Genomic DNA, 20,732 nt, shown 5'->3' with positions numbered 1-20,732 from the left:
GGAAGGAGTTGAGAGGGAGAAAGGGACTCTCCAAATCCAAGCTGAGGGATCTCTGTAACATATCGTGGGTCGCTTTCACCCACCACCTGGAACCACTTTCCCAATGGCCGCTTCATGGTTCCTTTAACCTCATAAGAATGCAAGCACTTAAGTCCTACTTAGCTGACGAAAAGCCTCACCAGCTCTACTACCTTAACCTCTTCATTGAAACCCGCGAGCTATTCCAATGTCAGCAAGTTCAAATCGCCCGCCAAATGGCTGTTCTAAAAACGGCTAGGCCACCCCCATATGATGAAATCAGGGCCCAAGAAGAACAACTGGATAGGACTCTTGTTCCCTTTTACTACCCTGAAACAAGAGCGCCCCCCCGATTACCGGGACCTAGGGCGGGAACCAGCGGAGGGGGCACGGAGCCCATGGAAAATATAACTAGTCCTGCCGCTATTGACCCTCCCAGAGGAGGAACAGCCGAATCATTGCCCAACACCTCCCTGAGTACATCTAAGGCAGGGGGAGATCACTCTAATTTAAATGTCCTTGCCCCTCCGAACGGACAACTTAATAATGAAGGGCCAGATGGACCGGTCTCCAGCAGGACCCGAACAAAGGAAAACCTACTAAATGGGGAGGCAGAGGGCGTTTTCCCATTGAGGGCACTGCCCATACCACCAGTGAGGGCAGGAGATCCACCCCGCATGGTGTTCACGCATCAACCTTTCCTCACGTCCGACCTCATGAATTGCTCCCTCGGCCAGTAAAGTGAGATGAGCGCTGCAACCCCAGAGTCGTCCGTGACTGGACCTGACTGTCATGGGTCCTTTAACTTTTACTTTTTTTTAGTTCAAGACCACCCCCCAAAACATCATACATGCATCATAGAAGGAGGTGGTCCCCAGCAGAAATACATCACAGCTACATCATTGCTACATCACTGACATGTCACAAAAGGGGAGGGGTTAACCTTGGCAAACATGTCCAGACAGGTCCTTGGTACCAGATTAGCCTAAGCAGACATGGCAGGGCAAGACTCAGGTATAAGATGAGCATAGACAAATATGTCTTAAGTACCCACCACCCAAAAGTACAAGAGAAGTTCCTTTGCATGTCTGGAGCCTGAGACAAGTCTGGTGATGAGATTTGGCTTCCTTTGGCTAACAAGGAGCCCAGCAGTTGTCGCCTCTGAGAACTTCCTGGAGTCCCTTTTCAAGGGGAAAATAGCTTTGGAATGGGGGGAAGTGGGAAAGGAGATGATTTTATATTCTTTTTAAAGCTAGGTGACTTCCCTGAGCTGTCAAGTTGGAAGGATACATTCAAGCATAATATTTGTAACATTTAACTTTAAAGATGTGCCCCCCCCCCGTGATTTCCGGAACAATATATTTAGGAGAAGCTAGAATTTCTCTAACAGAGCCTCTCGCTTTCCTTTCCGCTTCCGCGTAAGGAAAAGAGCCGGGTGAGCTTGCCCTCAGCCAAAATGGCGCCCGGGGTGACTTTCCCTCGACCAAGATGGCGCCCGCCTCTCCGTTTCCGGAGGAAAGGCGTCACTTCCTCCGGGCGCGCCTTCCGTTTCCGGGCGGAAGCGGGCGGCGGGCGGGCTGGAGGTGGGGCGAGATCACTCCCGCGCGTCCGGAAGCGTCTGTGCGGCGCCTGGGCTGCCCGAGGGAGGCGGGGGGGAGGCGGGCCGGGCTCTGACCTTCCCCTTCCCGCCCGGGACCCCCTCGAGCAGGGCTGGCAGGTGCGCGGGGGGGGGGGGAGCGGAGGGAGGGAGGGAGAGGAGCCCCCCCGCCGCCGCCCCCCCCGCCGCTCACGCCCCCTTCTCCCCCCAGCACGGGATGGCGCAGCGGGTGGCGGACCACGTGCCCTTCTTCCTCCACGAAGCCAACGCGGAGGCGGGACTGAGTTGCGCAGGTGAGGCGGGGGGGGAGGGGGATGCCCCACTCCAGGGCGCAGGTGCACCGGGCCGGCGGGGGGGGGGCGCACATGCAAACATGTAGCAGCAGCAGCAGCAGCAGCAGCATTTTATTTGTATGCCGCTTTTCCATAGTTGAATAATAAGAATAATAACAACTACTTATACTCTGCCCTTTCCAAGGAGCCTCCTGTGGCTGCATCAGTCCTGGGGGGCAGGGGGCTTCCCAGCGCCCAGTCTCCCTCTGCTTGGCTTCCAGACAGTAGTAGTAGTTGTTGTTGTTGAGTTGTTTAGTCGTGTGCGCCTCTTTGTGACCCCCTGGACCAGAGCACGCCAGGCACTCCTGTCCTCCGCTGCCTCCCACAGTTTGGTCTAACTCATGCTGGTAGCTTCGAGAACACCGTCCAACCATCTTGTCCTCTGTCCTCCCCTTCCCCTCGTGCCCTCCATCTTTCCCAACATCAGGGTCTTTTCCAGGGAGTCTTCTCTTCTCAGGAGTAGTAGTAGTAGTAGTAGTAGTAGTGGTAATTTATTATTTCTACCACACCCATCTGGCTGGGTTTCCCCAGCCACTCTGGGCAGTTTCCAACAAAAGATTAAAAATACATTAAAACATCAGTGATTAAAAACTTCCCTAAAGAGGGCTGCCTTCAGATGTCTTCTAAATGTCAGATAGTTGTTTATCTCTTTGACATCTGCTGGGAGGGCGTTCCACAGGGCAGGCGCCACTACTGAGAAGGCCCTCTGCCTGGTTCCCTGTAACTTGGCTTCTCGCAATGAGAGAACCGCCAGAAGGCCCTCGGAGCTGGACCTCAGTGTCCGGGCAGAACGATGGGGGTGGAGACGCTCCTTCAGGTCTACTGGGCCTGTTCCCACCGATGCATGAGCCAGTTGAAACCATGCTCAAAGCGGCTTAGAACATGACAAGGTTTACACAATCACAAACGTAACAAAGGTCACAAACAATAAATAAAACACATCAAAAAGTACATTATTAAATGGAAACAATTTACACATAGATCATAAGATCGGAAACCAGAGATGCAACAATAAGAGCAATAACAGCAACAACCTCTCCCAACCCCCCGTAAACAATACCCCTAGATGTGTATACAGGAGTTCCTGCACTGCAGGGGGTTGGGCTAGATGACCCTTGGGACCCAACTCTGCAGTTCTCGGATTCTAGGATATACACACAGATATTGCACCGGGTGTGTGTGTGTGTGGAGAGGCAAATGGTGTGAGTTGCTGAGTCCTGAAGGTACTGTCAAGGGAGCGCATCAAAGCAAATGACAAACACCCCTTGCAAACCATGGGTGGGTTTAATGAATGGAGGGGGCACAGGGTTGCCCATGGAAGCTCTATGCCCCTGAGCACCAGTTTCTGGGAATCACAAGTGTTGCGCTCAGGTTCCCTTGGGGCATCTGCTTGGCCCCCCTGAGAGTGGGATGCTGGACTAGAGAGCCCGTTGGTCTGACCCCACAGGCTTTGCTCTGTTGCTCTATGTTTCCGCATCAGGATGGCTCTGCTCTGCTGAGACAGGTGCTTAGGGACTGCCCCACAGCTGCCGCATTTTGTCCCAGAAGCTCACCAGAGCCAAAGGCGAAGCCTATTTCAGCAGTCCTGGCTTCAGACCTGGCCATAAGAGCAGAGACCAAGTCAGGGCTAGCTCTTGCCGCTCTAGGCTGGACAAGGGCACAAGAGGGCATGTCCCTCTGTGCCTGCCCTGCCTGCTTCTTTCTCGGCAACGGTGCCCCTTTCCTGTCTCTGCTGGGTATTTCCCCCAGGCCACGCCCAGGGTGCGTCAGCTGGGTTACTGTTCCCCCGTGCCTGCTCTCCAAAAGAGCTCTCGCTCACTGTGTGGTCTCTCTTCAGACGTGGACAACAGGCCTTGCTGGTTTTGCGCCAATGATGACTACAGTGACGATGACTTGGGGAGCGACGAGGAGGAACTGGAGGAAGAGAGGGCCCAGAATGCCAGCCCGGCCACATTCTGTGGCTTTAAGAAATCCTTCCTTTGCAAGCCTTCTGCCTTTGCCCTGCCAGCAAGCGGCAATAAAGACAGCCCTCTGCTGGGCATGTCTCTGCCCTGGAAGCAGCAGCTCACAGCTGAGGTGAGGCATGCAGCCAGGCCCTCTTCACTCTCCTCCAGCCTTGCCTGCCTCAGGGCAGCTGGTTCTTCCCTTGACTTCCTGCAACCCATGGCTCTTGCCTCATTCTCTGGATTTCACCCTTAGCTGCCGACTTACTTCTCTGAAAGGAATTGGGGGGTTCCATCCCCTTTCCTTTGCTGTCCTTTCCATCTTTGCTGCCTGCCAGACCAGACAGCACTTCCTGAAAATAATAATATAATTATTATTATTCATACCCTTCCTATCTGGCTTGGTTTCCCCAGCCACTCTGGGTGGCTCCCAACCAAATATTAAAACACAATACAGTATTAAACATTGAAAACTTCCCTAAACAGGGCTGCTGCCATGAAGCCCGTGCTTGAATTCTGTCCTGCCTTTTTTGTGGGGAGCCTCAGCGCATGCTGGGACAGGTAGGACAGCGATGTGTGTCTGTGCGCACCTGCTTGACTATGCTGAAAGGTCTCACTGTCCTGGTCTTTCTCAGGAAGCGGCGAGGAATGCTGCAGAGTTGGTTGCCGAAGAGGAGCGCATCAAGAAGAAGGCTGAGAAGAAGAGGATGAAGAAGAAGGTGCTTGCCTCTGTGCGATCTGCGTGGTGGTGGGGCCTCCGCTGGGGGAGAGGCTGTCCTTGTGTCCGTCCGTTGGCCCCATTGCGTGTGCTGCTTTCTCTTTCCAGAGGCAGAAGGATCGGAAGAAGCAGGAGAAGCGAGACCAGGAGCTGATGGCCAAGAGCATAGCTGAGGCAGTGAGTGGCCACTGGGGGAGTCTGCACGTTTGCCCATCTGCCACAGGGGATCCACAGCCCTTTCAGAGCGTTGCTGTGTTGCTTGCCGGCAGGTTCAGGTTGCTCAGTTAAAGTGGATTTGCAGCATCGCACAACCTCCCTGCAGGCAAACTGCAGTGAGGGCTCAGGAAGAGACCCTTCTCCTCACCTTGAACCTTCCTGCTGCTTCCAGGCTGGCAAAATGGGCCACAGTCAGCGAAGCTCATTGGCAAGCGAGGGCCTTGTATTTAGCATAGAGCTCCAAAGTCCAAAGGGTTGGCCTGGGCAGAGGTGGGTTGTACAGTAGGGCCTGCTGCAGAAAAAACCCCTTGGTTTTGCCCCAGAGGCAGGTGGCGCCTTGCTGCCCTCACAGGCTGTGTCTCTCCTTGTGCAGGATGAGTATTTGAACAGCAGCAGCGGTGTGCAAGGTTCTGCCTGCATGGCTGCCCTTCCGAGTGGCTTGGGACCGGCCCGGCCCGATTCAGAGGAGAGCTCCACCCAGGACCTGAGTGAGAACATGGCTTCCCCGGGCAGGAGTCCCAGCAGGAGCACAGAGGAGGAAACGGAGGCAAGTGGGACCCATACACTCCCTCTGTGAGGGAGACAGGCTCAGCAAGGGGGGCGAAGGGGAAGAGGGAGCCTGTGGGTCTGGGAGATCAACCCAGCCCCTCAAGTTGGGCAGGCAGCCTGATGCCGCCCCTGAAGTTCTCTTCAGCGCAGCTGGGGCTTGTCTGCGCTTCTAGTTGTGCATCAGGACATGCAGCTTAGGAGGAAATTCCCTGTGAGGAAAAAATGTGTATTGTGGGGCTGGAATAATATTTCTTCCCTTGTGTGCAGTGGTCCCAGTATGGCTCAACCTCTAACAGCAGCTATTTTCTTTCTACGTTCTTTGGAAAGAAGAAGCCGGGCAGAACTTGTTTTCTCATAACAACAACAACTTTATTATTTATAGGCTGCCCATTTGAGTGGGTTGCTCTGGCCACTCTGAGTGGCTCCCAACAAAATAATTAAAACACAATGAAACACCAAACGTTAAAATACAGGGCTGCCTTCAGCCGTTTTCTAGAAGTCAGAGTTCTGTATTTCCTTGACATCTGATGGGAAGGCATTCTGCCCGATTCCCTGTCACCTCCCTGTTCTTCGCCTTGGCTTGATGCAGGCTGCGTATGGAGGGTCAGGGGCCCAAGAGAGGCTGCTTTCATTTGTGGCTCTGCCCATCCCTGCCCCATGGAACAGGAAGCAGCCTTTCCATGTGGGTCCTGTTTGGTGCGGGGAGGAGGCCTTTGTGACCTGGCTTCTCTTTGGGGAAGTGCTCTTTTTTAGGGAAGGTGTTTGAGAGATTCAGGACGTGGCCAAGAGTTGCTCTTTCCTGTCTCTCGTCTGCAGGAGGAGCTTGATCTGACCAGCACTTTCGTATCGAAAGCTCGTCTCAAGGTGGGCTCCAAGCCGCCCCCACTGCCGCTGCCGAGAAAGGAGAAGGCAGCCGCCCAGCCGGACAGAAAGGAGCCAGAGGTGAAAGAGCAGGAGCAGGTGAGGACAGGTTGGAGAGTGGAGTTGGAAGGGGGTCCCCAAGGCTCATCTAGACCAACCCCCTGCAGTGCCAGAAACTCAACTAAAGAATCTCTGACAGGTGACCATCTAATTGCAGTTTGAAAAACTCCAGCAAAAGAGAGTCCACCACCTTCTGCGGATCATCTAGTCCAAACCCCTGCATTGCAGTTATTTCCAACATTTGGTTGGGGTCTCCTTTGTTGTCATTTGAATCCATTGGTTAGGGTCCCGCCCTCTGGAGCAGCAGAAGCTTGCTCCATTGAAGCTAATGGACTTGGCTTACTTGGGTCGATTAATTGCACTGGCTCCCGGAAGAGTGCAGGGTCAGGTTCAAGGTGCTGGTCTTGACCTTGAAAGCCCTTTGTGGCTTAGGGCCCTCGTATTTACAGGACCGCCTCTCCTGGTCTGCCCCACAGAGGACCTTAAGGTCCATGAATAACCATAGTTTAGAGGTCCTGGGCCCTAAGGAAGTCAGACTATCCTCCACCAGGGCCAGGGCCTTCTCAGTGGTGGCTCCGACCTGGTGGACTGCTCTGTCCCATGAGACCAGGGCCCTGCAGGATTTATCTCCTTCCGTTGGGCCTGTAAGACAGAGCTATTCCGCCTGGCCTTTAGTTTGAATTCAGCCTGATCTTCTATTTCCCTCGCTGGCCCAAGTAGGACCAATTCAGCCAGCTAGGCCTGGTGATTATCTAATGCTTATTAGATGTATTTCCCCTAAATTGATTTCTGAACTTTGAATTTTATTGCTATTCATGTTTTTATACTGTATTTTATGCTGCTTTTACAGCTAAGTGTTTTAAATTGGTTGTTAGCCACCCTGAGCCCGGTTTTTAAACTGGGAAGGGCGGGGTATAATTTTAAAAATTATTATTATTATTTATTATTAGATCTGGTCTAACTTAATTTGTACACGGCCCATTGCTCTCTGTCCCCTAAGCTGTGCAAATTAGGAATCCTCGTCATTCATGGGCACTTCTGATTAGAATTCTGGTTCTGTAGAAGATTCAGGGCAGGTGGGGGAATCATGGCCTTGGTTTTTTGGCCACTGATCACAGTCTTCCTCTCGAGGAGAATTACAGGAGCTCAGACCCCATTCCTTGCTGCTTCTTCCAGGTTCCGAAGTCTGGGCTCCAGATGACTCCTGTGGAGCAGAGCATGGTGCTGGCAGGTGTGTGTTTGCCCTGGAGTGCTGGCAGTCTGCCCGCGCCTCCCTTTTCAGAGGTGCTGAGCGGGAGCGCTTAGCCTTCAGAGGGCAAAGCCTTGGACCCGGGTCCTCAGCAAGCTCCCTTCCATTCCCGTGATGGCCTTTTCTTCTTGCTTCTTGCATGACCCTTAAAGATTGCGGCAATGAGACTGCCAAGCAGGGGGGCTACCAGGAGGCCGTGCTCCTGTTCACAGAAGCCGTCAAACTCAACCCGCGGGAATACAGGTGAGCCCTGGGGCAGGTGAGGTCCCCTCCCTTGAGCATGGCTGGGGGAGCTGTGCCAGAGTCCTCTGCCCTTCCGTACAGCCGGAGGGGGCTGTCTGGGGGAGCCTCTCAGGATCTGGCAGGATCAGGTGCAGGATCTGGAAAACCACTTCCCTGGAGTCTCCCCAGGACCATTAAGCTGGCTGAGTAGAAAGCTGGCCCCGAGCCCTGGTACCGCCCACTACGTGACTCCAGGTAAGGCTGTAGCTCCGTGGTAGGTTCAGAAGGTTCCGGGTTCAAACTGCGGCGTCTCAAAGCAGGGCTTGTGGAAGGCCCTTCTCTGAATCCCTAGAGAGCTATGGCGGATTGAGACAGATGGGACAGTGAGCAGAGCCTGAATAAGGATCACGCCACTGTTTCGTCTAGCCCACGGCCATCCAGATGCCTGCTGGAAGCAGGATTTGCACCCAAGAGTGACTCTTCCTTCCTTTGGTTTCCAGCAGCTGATTTTCAGAGGCATTGCAGCCTCCGCCTGCGGAGAAGGAGCCTAGCTGTCGTTGCCACTGGCCCTCGATCGCTCTCCTCCAACCTTTTGTCTTGTTAAAGCGACCCAAGTCGTGGGCTTTCCCTGCCTCCTGCGGGAGCCAATTCCGTAGTTTCTGTGCTGCTTAGACTTCCTTTTCTCCAGCGTTTGGCTTCCTTGGATGCCCACGAGTTCACCCTCTCCCTCCCCTTCCGCCAGGTTCTTTGGGAATCGCTCCTTCTGCTACGAGAGGCTGCGGTGCTATGCGGAGGCTCTGCGCGACGCCCAGGTGGCTCTCAGCCTGCACCCCGGCTGGCCCAAAGGCCTCTTCCGCAAGGGCAAGGCCCTCATGGGCCTCAAGGTAGGGGTGAAACGGGTGGGGCAAGGCTGGGCGGGTGGCCTCCCCGGTGAGACTGGATAGCGACCGTTCTTCTTCCCTCCCACCAGCGTTACGCAGAGGCCGTGAGGACCTTTGAGGAGCTCCTGCACTTTGACGGCTTCCGTGGAGACGCCGCCGTCCAGCTGGAGAAGTGTCGGGTTCAGCTTCTGCTGGTGAGCTGAGCGGGAGGCCAAGTCCCCCGTGCCCTTAAGGAGAGGGTGCCCAGAGCTGCAGCCTGGCTTGGGGCCGCCGGGATCCAGGAGGGCAGCTCGGCAGGGATAGTTTGCACAGGTCAGGGCACCTGTGGGGATTGGGCGAAGGAAGCCACCTGAGAAAGAAGGGGGTCTCAGTGGGGTGGAGAGCAGCGCTAGCAGGCACGTTCTGCTACTGGCGCGGGCCCCATTGCGACACTGGAGATTTCTGGGCACCAGGAAGAACTTTCTGAGGGTAAGAGCTGTTTGACAGTGGGAGGGTCTCCCTCAGAAGCTGTGGACTCTCCTTTCTTGGAGGAATCTCAGCTAGAGATTCCTACGTTGGAGGGGATTGAACGAGATGACTCAGGGTCCCTTCCAGCTCTGCCAATGCTATGATTTTATCTACATGGTGCCTAGGGAACAACTTGCACCTTAATATCAGCAAGACAAAGGAGATGGTGTTGGACTTTTGGAGGAAGAGACTAGCCCCGCTGTACATCGGGGAGGGCTGTGTGGAGAGAGTCTCTTCCTTTGAATTCCCAGGAGTTTATCTCAGTGAAGACCTTACTTGGAAAATCAATACAACCCAGGTGGTTAAGAAAGCCCAACAGAGACTCCATCTCCTCAGAGTCTTGCGGAAGAACAATGTCAATCAACATCTGATGCTATCCTTCTACTGGTCAACAATAGAAAGTGTCCTTTCATACTGCATCACGATGTTGTTCTCTGGTTTGACATCAACTGATAAGGAAGTGCCTATAGAGGGTGGTGAATACAGCATAAGATATTATGGGCTGTCCCGTGAATCCGCTGGATGAAATAGCGGAAGAAGGTTGCCTCAGGAGAGTGAGGAAAATTCTCAGGGATGATTCACACCCTGGCCGGCACTTTCTTGATCTCCTGCCCTCGGGCAGAAGATATAGAGGCAGGATTAGTCGCACCAACAGGGTAAAGAACAGCTTCTATCCGTGGGCTGTTAGGCTGCTGAATGAAAAGATAACAACAGGGCAGCTGACTTTGGGGTTTTGTGGGTGTGCGTCAGTAAACAAGGGGAATTAAGACTAAGTGAGCAGAGTGTGGGGGGGGGTGCTCGTGTAATCTCACTGTATACAAGTTGTACAAGTCACAATAAAGTATTTCAATTTCAATTTTGTTAATCACCAAAATATCAAAACATGGTAAGTAGCGTGTGTAACGCTGATGCCCCACAACAAATGAAACCGATCTGTATAAAACACAACTTAAAAAAAGGAGACAACGCGTGTATTTTTGTAAACTAAGAAACCTTTAATAAAAATACATTTTTTAAAAAAACAAACACTGTAGCGTACAACTAAAGCAAACGATATTTTTCTTTGGACAGGAAAACGGTTTTGGCTCCTACCCTCCCGAGTGGAACGTCCGTACCAGAGAATCCTCCTTGCCCCCCACTGGTAAGAGGGCTCTCAGTGGGGCAGCTCCTTCAGTCCACACGTGACAGAAACTCGGCAGCGATTGTGGGGAGCCGCCAGTGGCAGGGATCGCAAGCAGCCCATGGGCTGGCAGCACCCGGCGCGTGAGCAGTGGGGCGTTGAGCCTGCTGGTCCTAATGCTTTTCTCCTTCCTCTTCCTCCTCTCTTCCTCTCCCCTCCTCTCCTCCTGCTTCCTTCTTGGCAAGGTGAGCAGCCAGGTGGGCATCCCGTCAGAAGCATCTCCCAGGCCAGAGGGCACCTGGCACCTCTCACCATCACCAGCTCTCAGGGCAAAGGGCTGCTGCCATTAGCTGCGCAGGCCCCAGTCAGGTAAGGCCATGGGGATGGGGTGGGGGGAGGTCTCAGGGCTGTGGCTGTGAGGTGAGGCTGGGGTTTCACCGAACCCGAGGGCGTGCTGCTTTCCCCAAAACATCTGTACTCTGTTGGGATACTGCCGGGGAGACGGGGCATCAGGCAGGCCCCCAGCTGGCTCCGGATGATCACCGGTCTCCCGTGGAACAGCATCAGTCAGCGACACGAGCCTTAGATACGTTTAGAGACTCGTGCACTGTCTGTCAGCAGAGAGTGTAAATCACCTCAGAGCAGAAGAGGCGGACAGATTGATGTGCAAGCAAAATGAAGAGCATTTTATTCAGCATAGCTCAGGAACAAAGGAAAACGTGTCTGCTTGCCTTCGTGTCCAGCAAAACAGCAGTACAGTCATACCTCAAGTTGAATGTGCTTTGGGATGAGCGCGTTTGAGTTGCGCTCCGCGGCAACCCAGAAGTAACGGAGCGCGTTACTTCCGGGTTTCGCCACTCGCACATGCGCAGACGCTCAAAATCACGTCATGCGCAGAAGTGGCGAAAAGTGATGCATGCGTGCGCAGACGTGCCATTGCTAGCTACCTTTGCTTCTAGATGCGAACGGGGCTCTGGAACGGATCCTGTTCGCATCCAGAGGTACCGCTGTATAGCAAAAGCAACATACAAGGGAAGTTCCCAGCAGACAGTGCTGGAAGCAAACAGGCATGTGATACTCAACAGCCATGCCTGACCCGTTTAAGGTGGAATGGAACTAGATCCTAACATCCCCCACCTTCTTTCCTCCAAGGGGGTGTTGGTTCTCGTCCCCATTTTATCCTCACCACAGCCCTGTGAAATAGCTGAGGCAGAGAGCGAATGCCTGACCTCCATGGTCCCCCAGGGAGCTCAGTGGCTGAGTGGGGATTTGAACCCTGCTCTCTCCCTGCTCCCAGTCCAGCACTCTGACCACATGGACACTGTGAGCCCAGGCTCCTTTGATGCCTCTCCTGCATTCCAGGCACTTTCGTGACTGCAGCATCCAGACAGTCTCTGAGAGCGGTGGCTGAGCGCGTACAAAATCAGCCTAGTGTGCAAAGGTTAAAAACTAGATGTTTTTGTATGCATTATAAAATGAAATCAAATGAACTTTACAAAAAAAAAAAATGGCACTCTGCTCATCTTTGCCTGTGGCCCCATCCACAACCAGCTTGTGGCCCTCAGAAGGTTGCCTTGAAAGCAATGCGGCCCTGTTGTGGTTTTGCTCCGTGATGATCCAGAGCAAGTCACAATACTTAGCTAGCAGAGTAAACAAAACTTAAACTCAATGCAGCTTCGAGTCAGTATACACTGAGGTCCAGCTCCAAGGGCCCTTTGGCGGTTCCCTCCCTGCAAGAAGCGAGGTTGTAGGAAACCAGGCAGAGGGCCTTTTTGATAGTGGCGCCCACCCTGTGGAACACCCTCCCATCAGATGTCAAGCAAATAAACAATTATCTGACTTTTAGAAGACATCTGAAGGCAGCCCTGTTCAGGGAAGCTTTTAATGTCTGATGTTTTATCGCTATTATTATTATTATTATTATTATTATTATTATTATCATTAATTCTGCTGAGAGCCGCCCAGAGTGGCTGGGGAAACCCAGCCAGATGGGCGGGGTATAAATTATTATTATTACTATTACTTTTATTAATGCAGGGTTCCCGAAATAGACTAGACGCAGTCAGCTTCATCCAGTATTATTTGCTAAAAGCAAATGAGCATAACAGTTCACAAATCCAACTCTTCTGGGTTGGGATAGTTGCAGCACAAACCTTAACTTAAACTTACAATAAGACTAAAAACTTAGCACTTAAACATGCTGTATTCTGAACAGATCACCACACAGGAAACAAAGTAGAGAGAACCAGGAAGGAAAGAGAAAGTGAAACCCAGGCTATAATACTGGGCTGTTATTCTAGGAAGTGTGACCTTGGGAGAAAGAGATAAGCTTAACTCGGCTTCTCTGAAGGCCTAACCCCAAACATCAGGAACCTTCTGCTTGTTTCCTGGCAGAATGGAAACTTCCAGCTTGCATCACACAGAGAAAGTTCCAGAACCTTCTTGAATCAAATAGAATAGAAAAGACCTTGACACTTCAAACCAGTGCTTTCTGTCCTTCAAAAATGCCGACCCCGACATGAGCTGGAAGGAGTTCCCCTCCCGCTCCAGCCTTGGCCACTTGCTCAGGCTGCCCAAGAAGGGGGGCAGGGGCTGGGTCCTGGCTGCCTCCTGCCTGGGCGGCATTTGGCCTTCCTGCTCCTGGCTGCCATGTCCCACATGGGCCAGTGAGCAGGTGGGGAGGAGCCTGGGGGCTCCACAGGGAGTTGCCCCCGATGGACTTGAGTGGGGCGGAAGCCTTGGATTTGCGAGCTCCAAGGGAGCTGTGGGTCGGGATGGAGGGAGCAGGGCGAGCCGGTGGGAAGCATAGGCAAGCTGAGCGTCCCCTGGCCCCCCTGGCGGCTGTGGGTGACGGGTGTGCTCTTCTCCCAGGGAGAGGTTTCCCGTGTGGGTGGGGAACCTGACGCCCGCCATCACCCAGGAGGTCCTGCTGTGCCACTTCCAGCCGTGAGTATGCCCCTCCTTCCGCCCCCCCCCCTGGCTCCTCGGGGCTTCAGCTGACCCAAACCGGGAAGGGAGCCTTGCTTCCAAAAGCCCCCAATCCTCCATTGCTTGGAGGCCGGCCGGCTGGCTTGGCTGACACCGACTCTCCTTGGGCCGCAGGTTTGGGCCCATTGACTCCATCCGCTGCCTCCCACGAAGGTTCTGCGCCTTCGTCAACTACACCTGCCGGAAAGCGGCCGAGGAAGCCTATGTGGCGTTGCAGGTGAGGAGCTCCCCCCCCCCCGTCCTTAAGGGGGGGGGAGCATTGCTTTCTCCTGCCCCCCAGCTGTGGCCACAAAGGGTCTGCTGTGTTTCCCTCCCAGGGTGTGGAAGTCAGAGGCTGCCACCTCGTCCTGCAGCTGAAGCACCCGGTGCACGCCACCCCTCCCCTGGTCAAGGCACCTGGCAGCACCTGGCAGCAGCAGCAGCAGCAGCAGCAGGCGGTGCCTCCGAAGCGGTAGGCAGCAGGTGGGCAGGTGCCTGTTGCGGGCAGGAAGAGCGGCCGGCCGTTTCAGGCTGCCGTAAGGGAGCCGGGCGAATGTTGAGGCCTTCCTGCTGCCTCTCCCCCAGGGCCCCTCTCCCTCTGCGGGGCTTTGGGCGCGGAAGGAGGGGTGCAGAAAGAGAGCTGGCAACATGGGCAGGATGCCCTGCTGTCCCCTGATGGGTGGAGGGGCTGCAGGAGGGGGTGGGGTGGGCAGGAGGGGCAGGTCTGGGACTTGCGAGGGCGGAGAGGGGTGCTAGTGGGAGCAGCATCACTCCAGGAAGCAGCAACCCCTCTCCTGGCTCCTCTTCCTCCAGGGAGACCCCTCTGGGACCTCCTGCCTTCCTGAGCTCCTCCTGGCTCCGCCGCCTCGGCCACCTCCCTCAGTGAAACACCTCGGCGGAGAAGTTGCTGTGCTTGTAAGCCGACAGCCCAGCTGGGCCCCTTGTGGCTGAAGATGCTGAAGATGTGGGGACAGGCCTGTCGGCTGCACCCTTCCTGCGGGTCGGGGGGGGGACTGGTGGTGGTGGACACAAGCGCAGTTGCCTGTGGGAGCCCCCCAGGCACGTGGGACTGCTGGGTGGGCTGTGGCCTCTGCCTTCTCCAAGTCTGCCACTGGCCATTTGATCTCCCTCTGTCCTCCCTCTGGCTTCTGATGAGACCAGATGCAGACCAGGGAAACTGAGGCCGAGGACTGGGGCGGTTGGGGGGGATCTCTGCCCTCCTGTTGCTCTTGGGAGCCCTCCCTTCTCCAAAGCAGGTATCTGCCCCCACCGTGTGTGGAATGATGCACCTGCAGTAGGGCAGGCAGCTGCCTCTCCAGCCCCCCCCCCCAACTCTACTGCCTCTGTGGGGCTGAAGTCCTCTTCTGCTCCGGTTCCTTTGAGCCCTGCCCCTCCCTGAACCCCGTGCACTAGGTCCTGGTGAGAATGGGGAGGGCAGGAAGTTGTGTGTGGGTCCCCCTGCCTGAGGGTGTGGGGCTGGTGGTGCTGGTGGGTGGCCTTGGGGTGCCCCCTCGTTTGTGGGGCCCAGAAGGCAGGAGCGTTCTCCCCCTGCCCTTTTGCTCCTGCTCAGTGTGTTCAGGGATTTGTGCCTGCCACGTGGTTTTTACACTGTTCACAATAAACTCATTAAAAGCCGGCCGGTTCCTTTCGTAAGAGGCGCACTCGTGAGAGAGGGCTGCTCATTCTGCCAGAATCTGAGCCAGATGAGTTCAGGGCTTTGCCACAAAGGGAGCATGAGCGGCTGGGGGGGTGAGGCCAACCCTGCCCCCCTTGGCACACCTTTCTTGATTTCAGCAAGGCATTTGACAAGGTGCCCCATGATATTCTTGTAAAGAAGCTGGTAAAATGCGGTCTTGACTATGCTACCACTCAGTGGATTTGTAACTGGCTGACTGACTGAACCCAAAGGGTGCTCGTCAATGGTTCCTCTTCATCCTGGAGAAGAGTGACTAGTGGGGTGCCACAGGGTTCTGTCTTATTCAACATCTTTATCAACGACTTGGATGATGGACTCAAGGGCATCCTGATCAAATTTGCAGATGACACCAAACTGGGAGGGGTGGCTAACACCCCAGAGGACAGGATCACACTTCAAAACGACCTTGACAGATTAGAGAACTGGGATCTAGGAGTCTTGGTTGACCCACAAACTTGACATGAGCCAAGAGTGTGACACGGCAGCTAAAAAAGCCAATGCAATTCTGGGCTGCATCAATAGGAGTACAGCATCTAGATCAAGGGAAGTAATAGTGCCACTGTATTCTGCTCTGGTCAGACCTCACCTGGAGTACTGTGTCCAGTTCTGGGCACCACAGTTCAAGAAGGACACGGACAAACGAACGTGTCCAGAGGAGGGCAACCAAAATGGTCAAAGGCCTGGAAACGATGCCTTATGAGGAACGGCTAAGGGAGCTGGGCATGTTTAGCCTGGAGAAGAGGAGGTTAAGGGGTGATATGATAGCCATGTTCAAATATATAAAAGGATGTCACACAGAGGAGGAGGGAGAAAGGTTGTTTTCTGCTGCTGCAGAGAAGCGGACACGGAGCAATGGCTCCAAACTACAAGAAAGAAGATTCCACCTAAACATTAGGAAGAACTTCCTGACAGTAAGAGCTGTTTGACAGTGGAATTTGCTGCCCAGGAGTGTGGTGGAGTCTCCTTCTTTGGAGGTCTTTAAGCAGAGGCTTAGGGACGCAGGTGGCGCTGTGGGTTAAAGCCTCAGCGCCTAGGGCTTGCCGATTGAAAGGTCGGCGGTTCGAATCCCTGCGGCGGGGTGCGCTCCCGCTGCTCGGTCCCAGCGCCTGCCAACCTAGCAGTTCGAAAGCACCTCCGGGTGCAAGTAGATAAATAGGGACCGCTTACCAGCGGGAAGGTAAACGGCGTTTCCGTGTGCGGCTCTGGCTCGCCAGAGCAGCGATGTCACGCTGGCCACGTGACCCGGAAGTGTCTCCGGACAGCGCTGGCCCCTGGCCTCTTAAGTGAGATGGGCGCACAACCCCAGAGTCTGTCAAGACTGGCCCGTACGGGCAGGGGTACCTTTACCTTTACCTTTAAGCAGAGGCTTGACAACCATATGTCAGGAGTGCTCTGATGGTGTTTCCTGCTTGGCAGGGGGTGGGACTCATGGCCCTTGTGGTCTCTTCCAACTCTATGATTCTATGATTCCCCTCTCTCTGGGCTGCTCCCCATCAGTGGAGGCCCACTCACACCCTAGTCTCCATGGTCTCCTGGAGAGACCACAGCTGTCAACCTTCCCTTTTTTTGCAGAATATTCCCTTATTCCAGCACTGTTCCCCGCTGCTTTCTGCTGCTATTTCAGATTGTTAGATATCCCATAGTCTGTCCCTGGGACAGGTGAGGCTGTTGATCCCTTATTTTTGAAGCTGCTGATCCCTTATTTTCAAATCTGAAAGTTGACAGCTATGGGAGAGACCATGGCCGGGTTTCCGTATGCTTTGGCCAGCCTCCCTCCTCAACTCCCTTCTCCTCACAACTCCCTTCTCCCCACACACTGAACATGGTCTGGGGCTCTCCTTGCCGCTTCCCCCAAGATCTCTCTCTGCTTCCCCAATCCTGGCCTCTCCTCTGGTCCCCACACTGACCCTCCTCCTCCTGCTTTGACCCACCAGCTTCAAGGTCTTGTGCTTGGAGCTCTCTCTGGTCTGAAGTTCTGCCCTTCCTTTCATCTCCCCCCCCCCTCGCCACTTCCTCTCCCAGATCTTCCTCCCCCTCTCCTTGCCCTTGCGTCTAAGGCTGGCTTCCAACGTATAATATCCCACCATGTAATCCAAGGAGCTCAAGGTGCCACATCTCTCACAACCCCCCTGCAAGGTAGGGCAGCTCATGGTGAGCAGCTTCAAGGCCAAAGGCAGCGGGGGGGGGGGACTGAACCCATGTTTCCCATGTCCTCCTCGTCCATTGCCCCAACTCCTGTGCCACGGGGCAAGGACCACAGGTTGCTGGTTCATCCCTTGGCATCTCCAGGTAGACTTGGCAGAGACTCCTTGCCCAAAACCTGCTGCCAGTCAAACAAGACCAAGTGAGATGCTCAGACTTGGCCTAAGGCATCTTCTTGGGCTCACTTGCAGCTGGGCCCTCCATGTGGCTGGGCCCCTTTGCTCTCCCTCCCTTGTGGGTCTTTAGTTAGAAGTATTTTGCTCGGGGGCAACTGCCCCCGGCTGGAGGGTCCCCACCCCGTCCTGCTAAGCCCTGGTTCGCTTTGGACCCCTCTGGCTCGACAGACACCACTCCCCCTTTGGGACCCATAAGCGTGAGTCTTGCCAGCCTTTTGCTGAAAGAGCAGCCGACGCAGCTGGCCCGTTTTAGGGAGCCGCTTGCTGCCCCCCAGCTGGGCACTGCCACAGTTGGGAGTTCTCTCTCTTTGAGTCCAGCAGCTGCGGCCACTTCCGCCTCTTCCTGCTTTTCCCACCCCCAATTTCATGGGGCTCCGTTTCAGGTGCTTGTGGGTTTCCGTTCCCAGGGCAGGAATCCCCGGCAGCTGCGGAAATATGAACAGCCCAGCGCCCTTTGAAGCCACCGGGCTGCGCTCTCTCCCCCGCTTAGAGCGTCTGGATTCCTGGCATGCTTTGGAGAGGCTGGCACAGCTGGTGGCGCAAGGTGGCCTCCTGGCTAGCCCCAAGGGGCAGGCGGAGAGGGTGCCTGAGGCGTTGGCCTGTGCCCAGGGGCATGGCAACAGAGGGGCAGCCGGGGAGCATGTTGTCTCCTGGGTAGGGCAGTGATCCTGGCTCACACATCAGTCACAGAACTGCCCAAGAGGGCAGGAGAGCTCACAGGAACTAATGGGTGCTCTCAGGGGACAGACTTCTCCCTGCTTCCATCAGCTGCTGTCTTGGGGAGCGTATGCAGCTCACCATAATTTTAAAATTATTATTCCATGAAATTTATGTGCTGCATAAATTTGGGGTTGTTTTTTTTTTTAAAAAAACAGCACTTTACAAAAAGGGTAAAATTATCAAAAAGAAAAATTAGCAAGTCATTTAAAGCTTTCAAAAAGTTAAAATAGGCTGAAAACATTCAAACCCTTGGGTAGGCTTGTCTGAACACTAAGATTGAATCAGGAGCAGGAAAGAGGCGCCTGCCTGTTTCAAGTGGCAAGGAGTTCCAAAGTGCAGGTTCTTGCAGAAGTGGAACAGCTGTTCTGTGTCACCCGGGGCAGAGCTGGATCTGATGGAAGCGGCTGAGGGGGTGTCTTCTAGGGGGGCGGAGTGAACTGATTTTGCCGGCAGAAGTTCGACAGCCCTCCATTCCTCGAAGGGCGAAGCTGCGCCGCTGAGCTGCCTCGTTCCTCTTCCTCCTCGCCTTCCCCAGATCGATGCCTTCCAGCTATTTGGAGCTACCTCCGCCGCCTTAAGCCCCTCGGAGGAATAGGGGGGATACAAATGCCATCAATCAATCAATCAATCAGACGACATCTCCCATCAGCCTCGGCCAACTGGGCTCCGCGCGCTGGGAAGGCGGCGCTTCCTCCCTCGGGCAGCAGGGGGCGCGTTCCTCTCGGGCCAGTCGCCCTGCGGAGCGCGCTTTCTTCCCACGGGACGCGCACTCTGCATGCGCTCAGAGGCCCCGCAGCGCAAGCCCCTGGGAATGCGCGCCTTGCCTCCATTCCTCCTGGAGGCGCCGGGCGGGGGAAGCGAAGGAAGGGCTCTCGCCCCGTCGAAGTCGGCCTCCTACGCCCCTCGGGACCCGCTCCCGGTTCCAACGGCGACTCCCCCGAGGGGGCGGCTGGGGGCAAGAAGACCAAATTCCCGGCAAGGGTTGCAGCCGGGCGCCCGGGGAGATGCAGTTCGCCCGGCTTTCCGTGCTCCCCGTCGGGTTGCCCTGCAAAGAGCGAGGGGGAGCCTCTTCGGTCCTCCTCCTCCAGGGGCTCAGTTTCGGGGGGGGGGTCCCTCAAATCCATAGCTTTGGACTCAGCACAGAAGGAGCCCCAAACTCTGTCCTCCTCCTCGGGGTGGTTCTTGTTTTTCCTCCGCCAGGTTCCTCCCCGACGGCAGTCGTCCGTCCCGGTCCCGGGGAAGGGCGCATGGACGGGTGGGGAGGAGCCGCCTTTGCCTCTCTCTAACCCCCCTCCCCCCTCCTCGCCTGTCAGGCCATCAAAGGCAGATTTGATTAATATGCAAATGCTTGGTGGCAGGAGGGGAGGAGATGGACGCGGGAGAGGAAGAGTAATTAATCACTACTTAAAGGAAATTAAGACCAGCAGCGGCGAGTGTCAGGAAACAGGCGCGGAGCTAATCAAGCGGCAAATTGGACAAGGGAAGGGGGGGGGGTCGTGGACGGGGCGGGTCGCCCTCCGCCGCCGGCTCCCCGTCACAAAGAGAGGGGCCTGTGGGGGGGGGGCTCTGCCAAAGGCGACTAGATGACCTTTGGGTTCCCTTCCAGCTCTGCGGTTCTAGGATTCCTTGATCCGCTTCTCCTCGTCTTCCGCCTCTGCACCCTGGTAGGATAGGGGCCCGGTCGTGGTTCCTCCTTCCTGCCTGGTGGCAATGTGGCTGTCTGCACACACCCAGAGGCACTCTTTTCATCGCATGCGCTGCTGGCGACTGGTTGGTTTCAACAAAGTGCGCTTGCATTTAGGGAAGGAGGAGAGCGGTGTGGGCATTGGCCAAGGAAGGGAGCAGGAGGAGCTGCCCCACGGGCAGATTTATATGCCACCCTTCGTCATGAGATCTCCGGGCTGCTCACAAAGTAAAATACAGGATAAAAACACTAAAACAATTAAAAGGAAACAGCAAAACACAAACACCCACTCCTTCCCATAGACACATTTAAAAGGATGTAGAATATATATATAATATTAAAATATATAATGAGGGCGCAGGGCAAACCTCCCTGGGGAGAGCATTCCACAAGCAGGGGGCCATTGCAGAACAGGCCCTGTTCTCGGTGCCACCCTCTGGACCTCATGTGGAAGAGGCACGCGAAGAAGGGCCTCAGAGGATGATCTCTGGGTAGGTTCATATGGGAAAAAGACGGGCCTTGAGGTCCTGAGCCGCTTTAGGATATGGAGATTATGGCCTTGATTATGGAGAAGCAGCCAACAGCCGGTCCTTCTGGCAGTTCCCACATTGCGAGAAGCAAAGCTACAGGGAACCACGCAGAGGGCCTTCTTGGTGGTGGCGCCCGCCCTGTGGAACGCCCTCCCATCAGATGTCAAAGAAATAAACAACTATCTAACATTTAGAAGACATCTGAAGGCAGCCCTGTTTAGGGAAGTTTTAAATGTGTGACATTTTAATGTATTTTTCATCTTTGTTGGAAGCCGCCCAGAGTGGCTGGGGAAACCCAGCCAAATGAGTGGGGTACAAATAATAAATTATTATTATTATTATGCAGATGGGTTGGTGGTTTGAGCCTCCCCAGGAATGACTGTGGTCAGGATTCCTGCATTGCAGGGGTTGGGCCGCCTTCTACAATTCCACAATTCTATGGACTGCAGGTGGGGCTATCTCAACAGAAACCCAAAGCGCTGGA

At 54.8% G+C, this 20,732-nt stretch overlaps 1 protein-coding gene across 4 annotated transcripts; it reads left to right on the top strand.

Annotated features, from left to right (window-relative positions):
- The first annotated feature begins 1,615 nt into the window (after positions 1–1,615).
- On the top strand, positions 1,616–14,875 carry TTC31 (tetratricopeptide repeat domain 31). Of its 4 annotated transcripts, none has more exons than XM_079990918.1 (17): positions 1,616–1,735; positions 1,827–1,908; positions 3,785–4,023; positions 4,526–4,609; positions 4,717–4,785; positions 5,198–5,371; positions 6,190–6,333; positions 7,471–7,525; positions 7,696–7,786; positions 8,508–8,649; positions 8,736–8,840; positions 10,225–10,294; positions 10,519–10,642; positions 13,145–13,219; positions 13,376–13,478; positions 13,579–13,712; positions 14,054–14,875. In XM_079990918.1, exons 2-17 carry the CDS (start codon positions 1,833–1,835, stop codon positions 14,124–14,126), a joined length of 1,758 nt encoding a protein of 585 aa, XP_079847044.1. In that variant the 5' UTR covers positions 1,616–1,735; positions 1,827–1,832; the 3' UTR covers positions 14,127–14,875. The 4 variants fall into 4 exon arrangements, 2 of the variants coding, with proteins under 2 accessions (XP_079847044.1, XP_079847045.1); XR_013842454.1 differs by having other exon boundaries at positions 1,617–1,735; positions 13,579–13,907; positions 13,957–14,875; XM_079990919.1 differs by having other exon boundaries at positions 1,618–1,735; positions 13,579–13,723.
- The last annotated feature ends 5,857 nt before the right edge of the window (positions 14,876–20,732 follow it).

Source organism: Podarcis cretensis, assembly GCF_951804945.1.
Source record: "Podarcis cretensis genome assembly, chromosome: 9".
Taxonomy (NCBI): Eukaryota; Metazoa; Chordata; class Lepidosauria; order Squamata; family Lacertidae; genus Podarcis; species Podarcis cretensis.
The sequence above is the reverse complement of the archived record's forward strand: the minus strand, read 5'-3'. Positions and strand labels throughout refer to the sequence as shown.

Bases quoted from the DNA above. Each gene is read 5' to 3' on its own strand.
- TTC31 (XM_079990918.1), top strand. From the start codon at position 1,833: ATGGCGCAGCGGGTGGCGGACCACGTGCCCTTCTTCCTCCACGAAGCC. The intron at 1,909-3,784 runs GTGAGGCGGGGG...GTCTCTCTTCAG, and splicing joins GGCGGGACTGAGTTGCGCAG to ACGTGGACAACAGGCCTTGC. The intron at 4,786-5,197 runs GTGAGTGGCCAC...CTCCTTGTGCAG, and splicing joins CCAAGAGCATAGCTGAGGCA to GATGAGTATTTGAACAGCAG.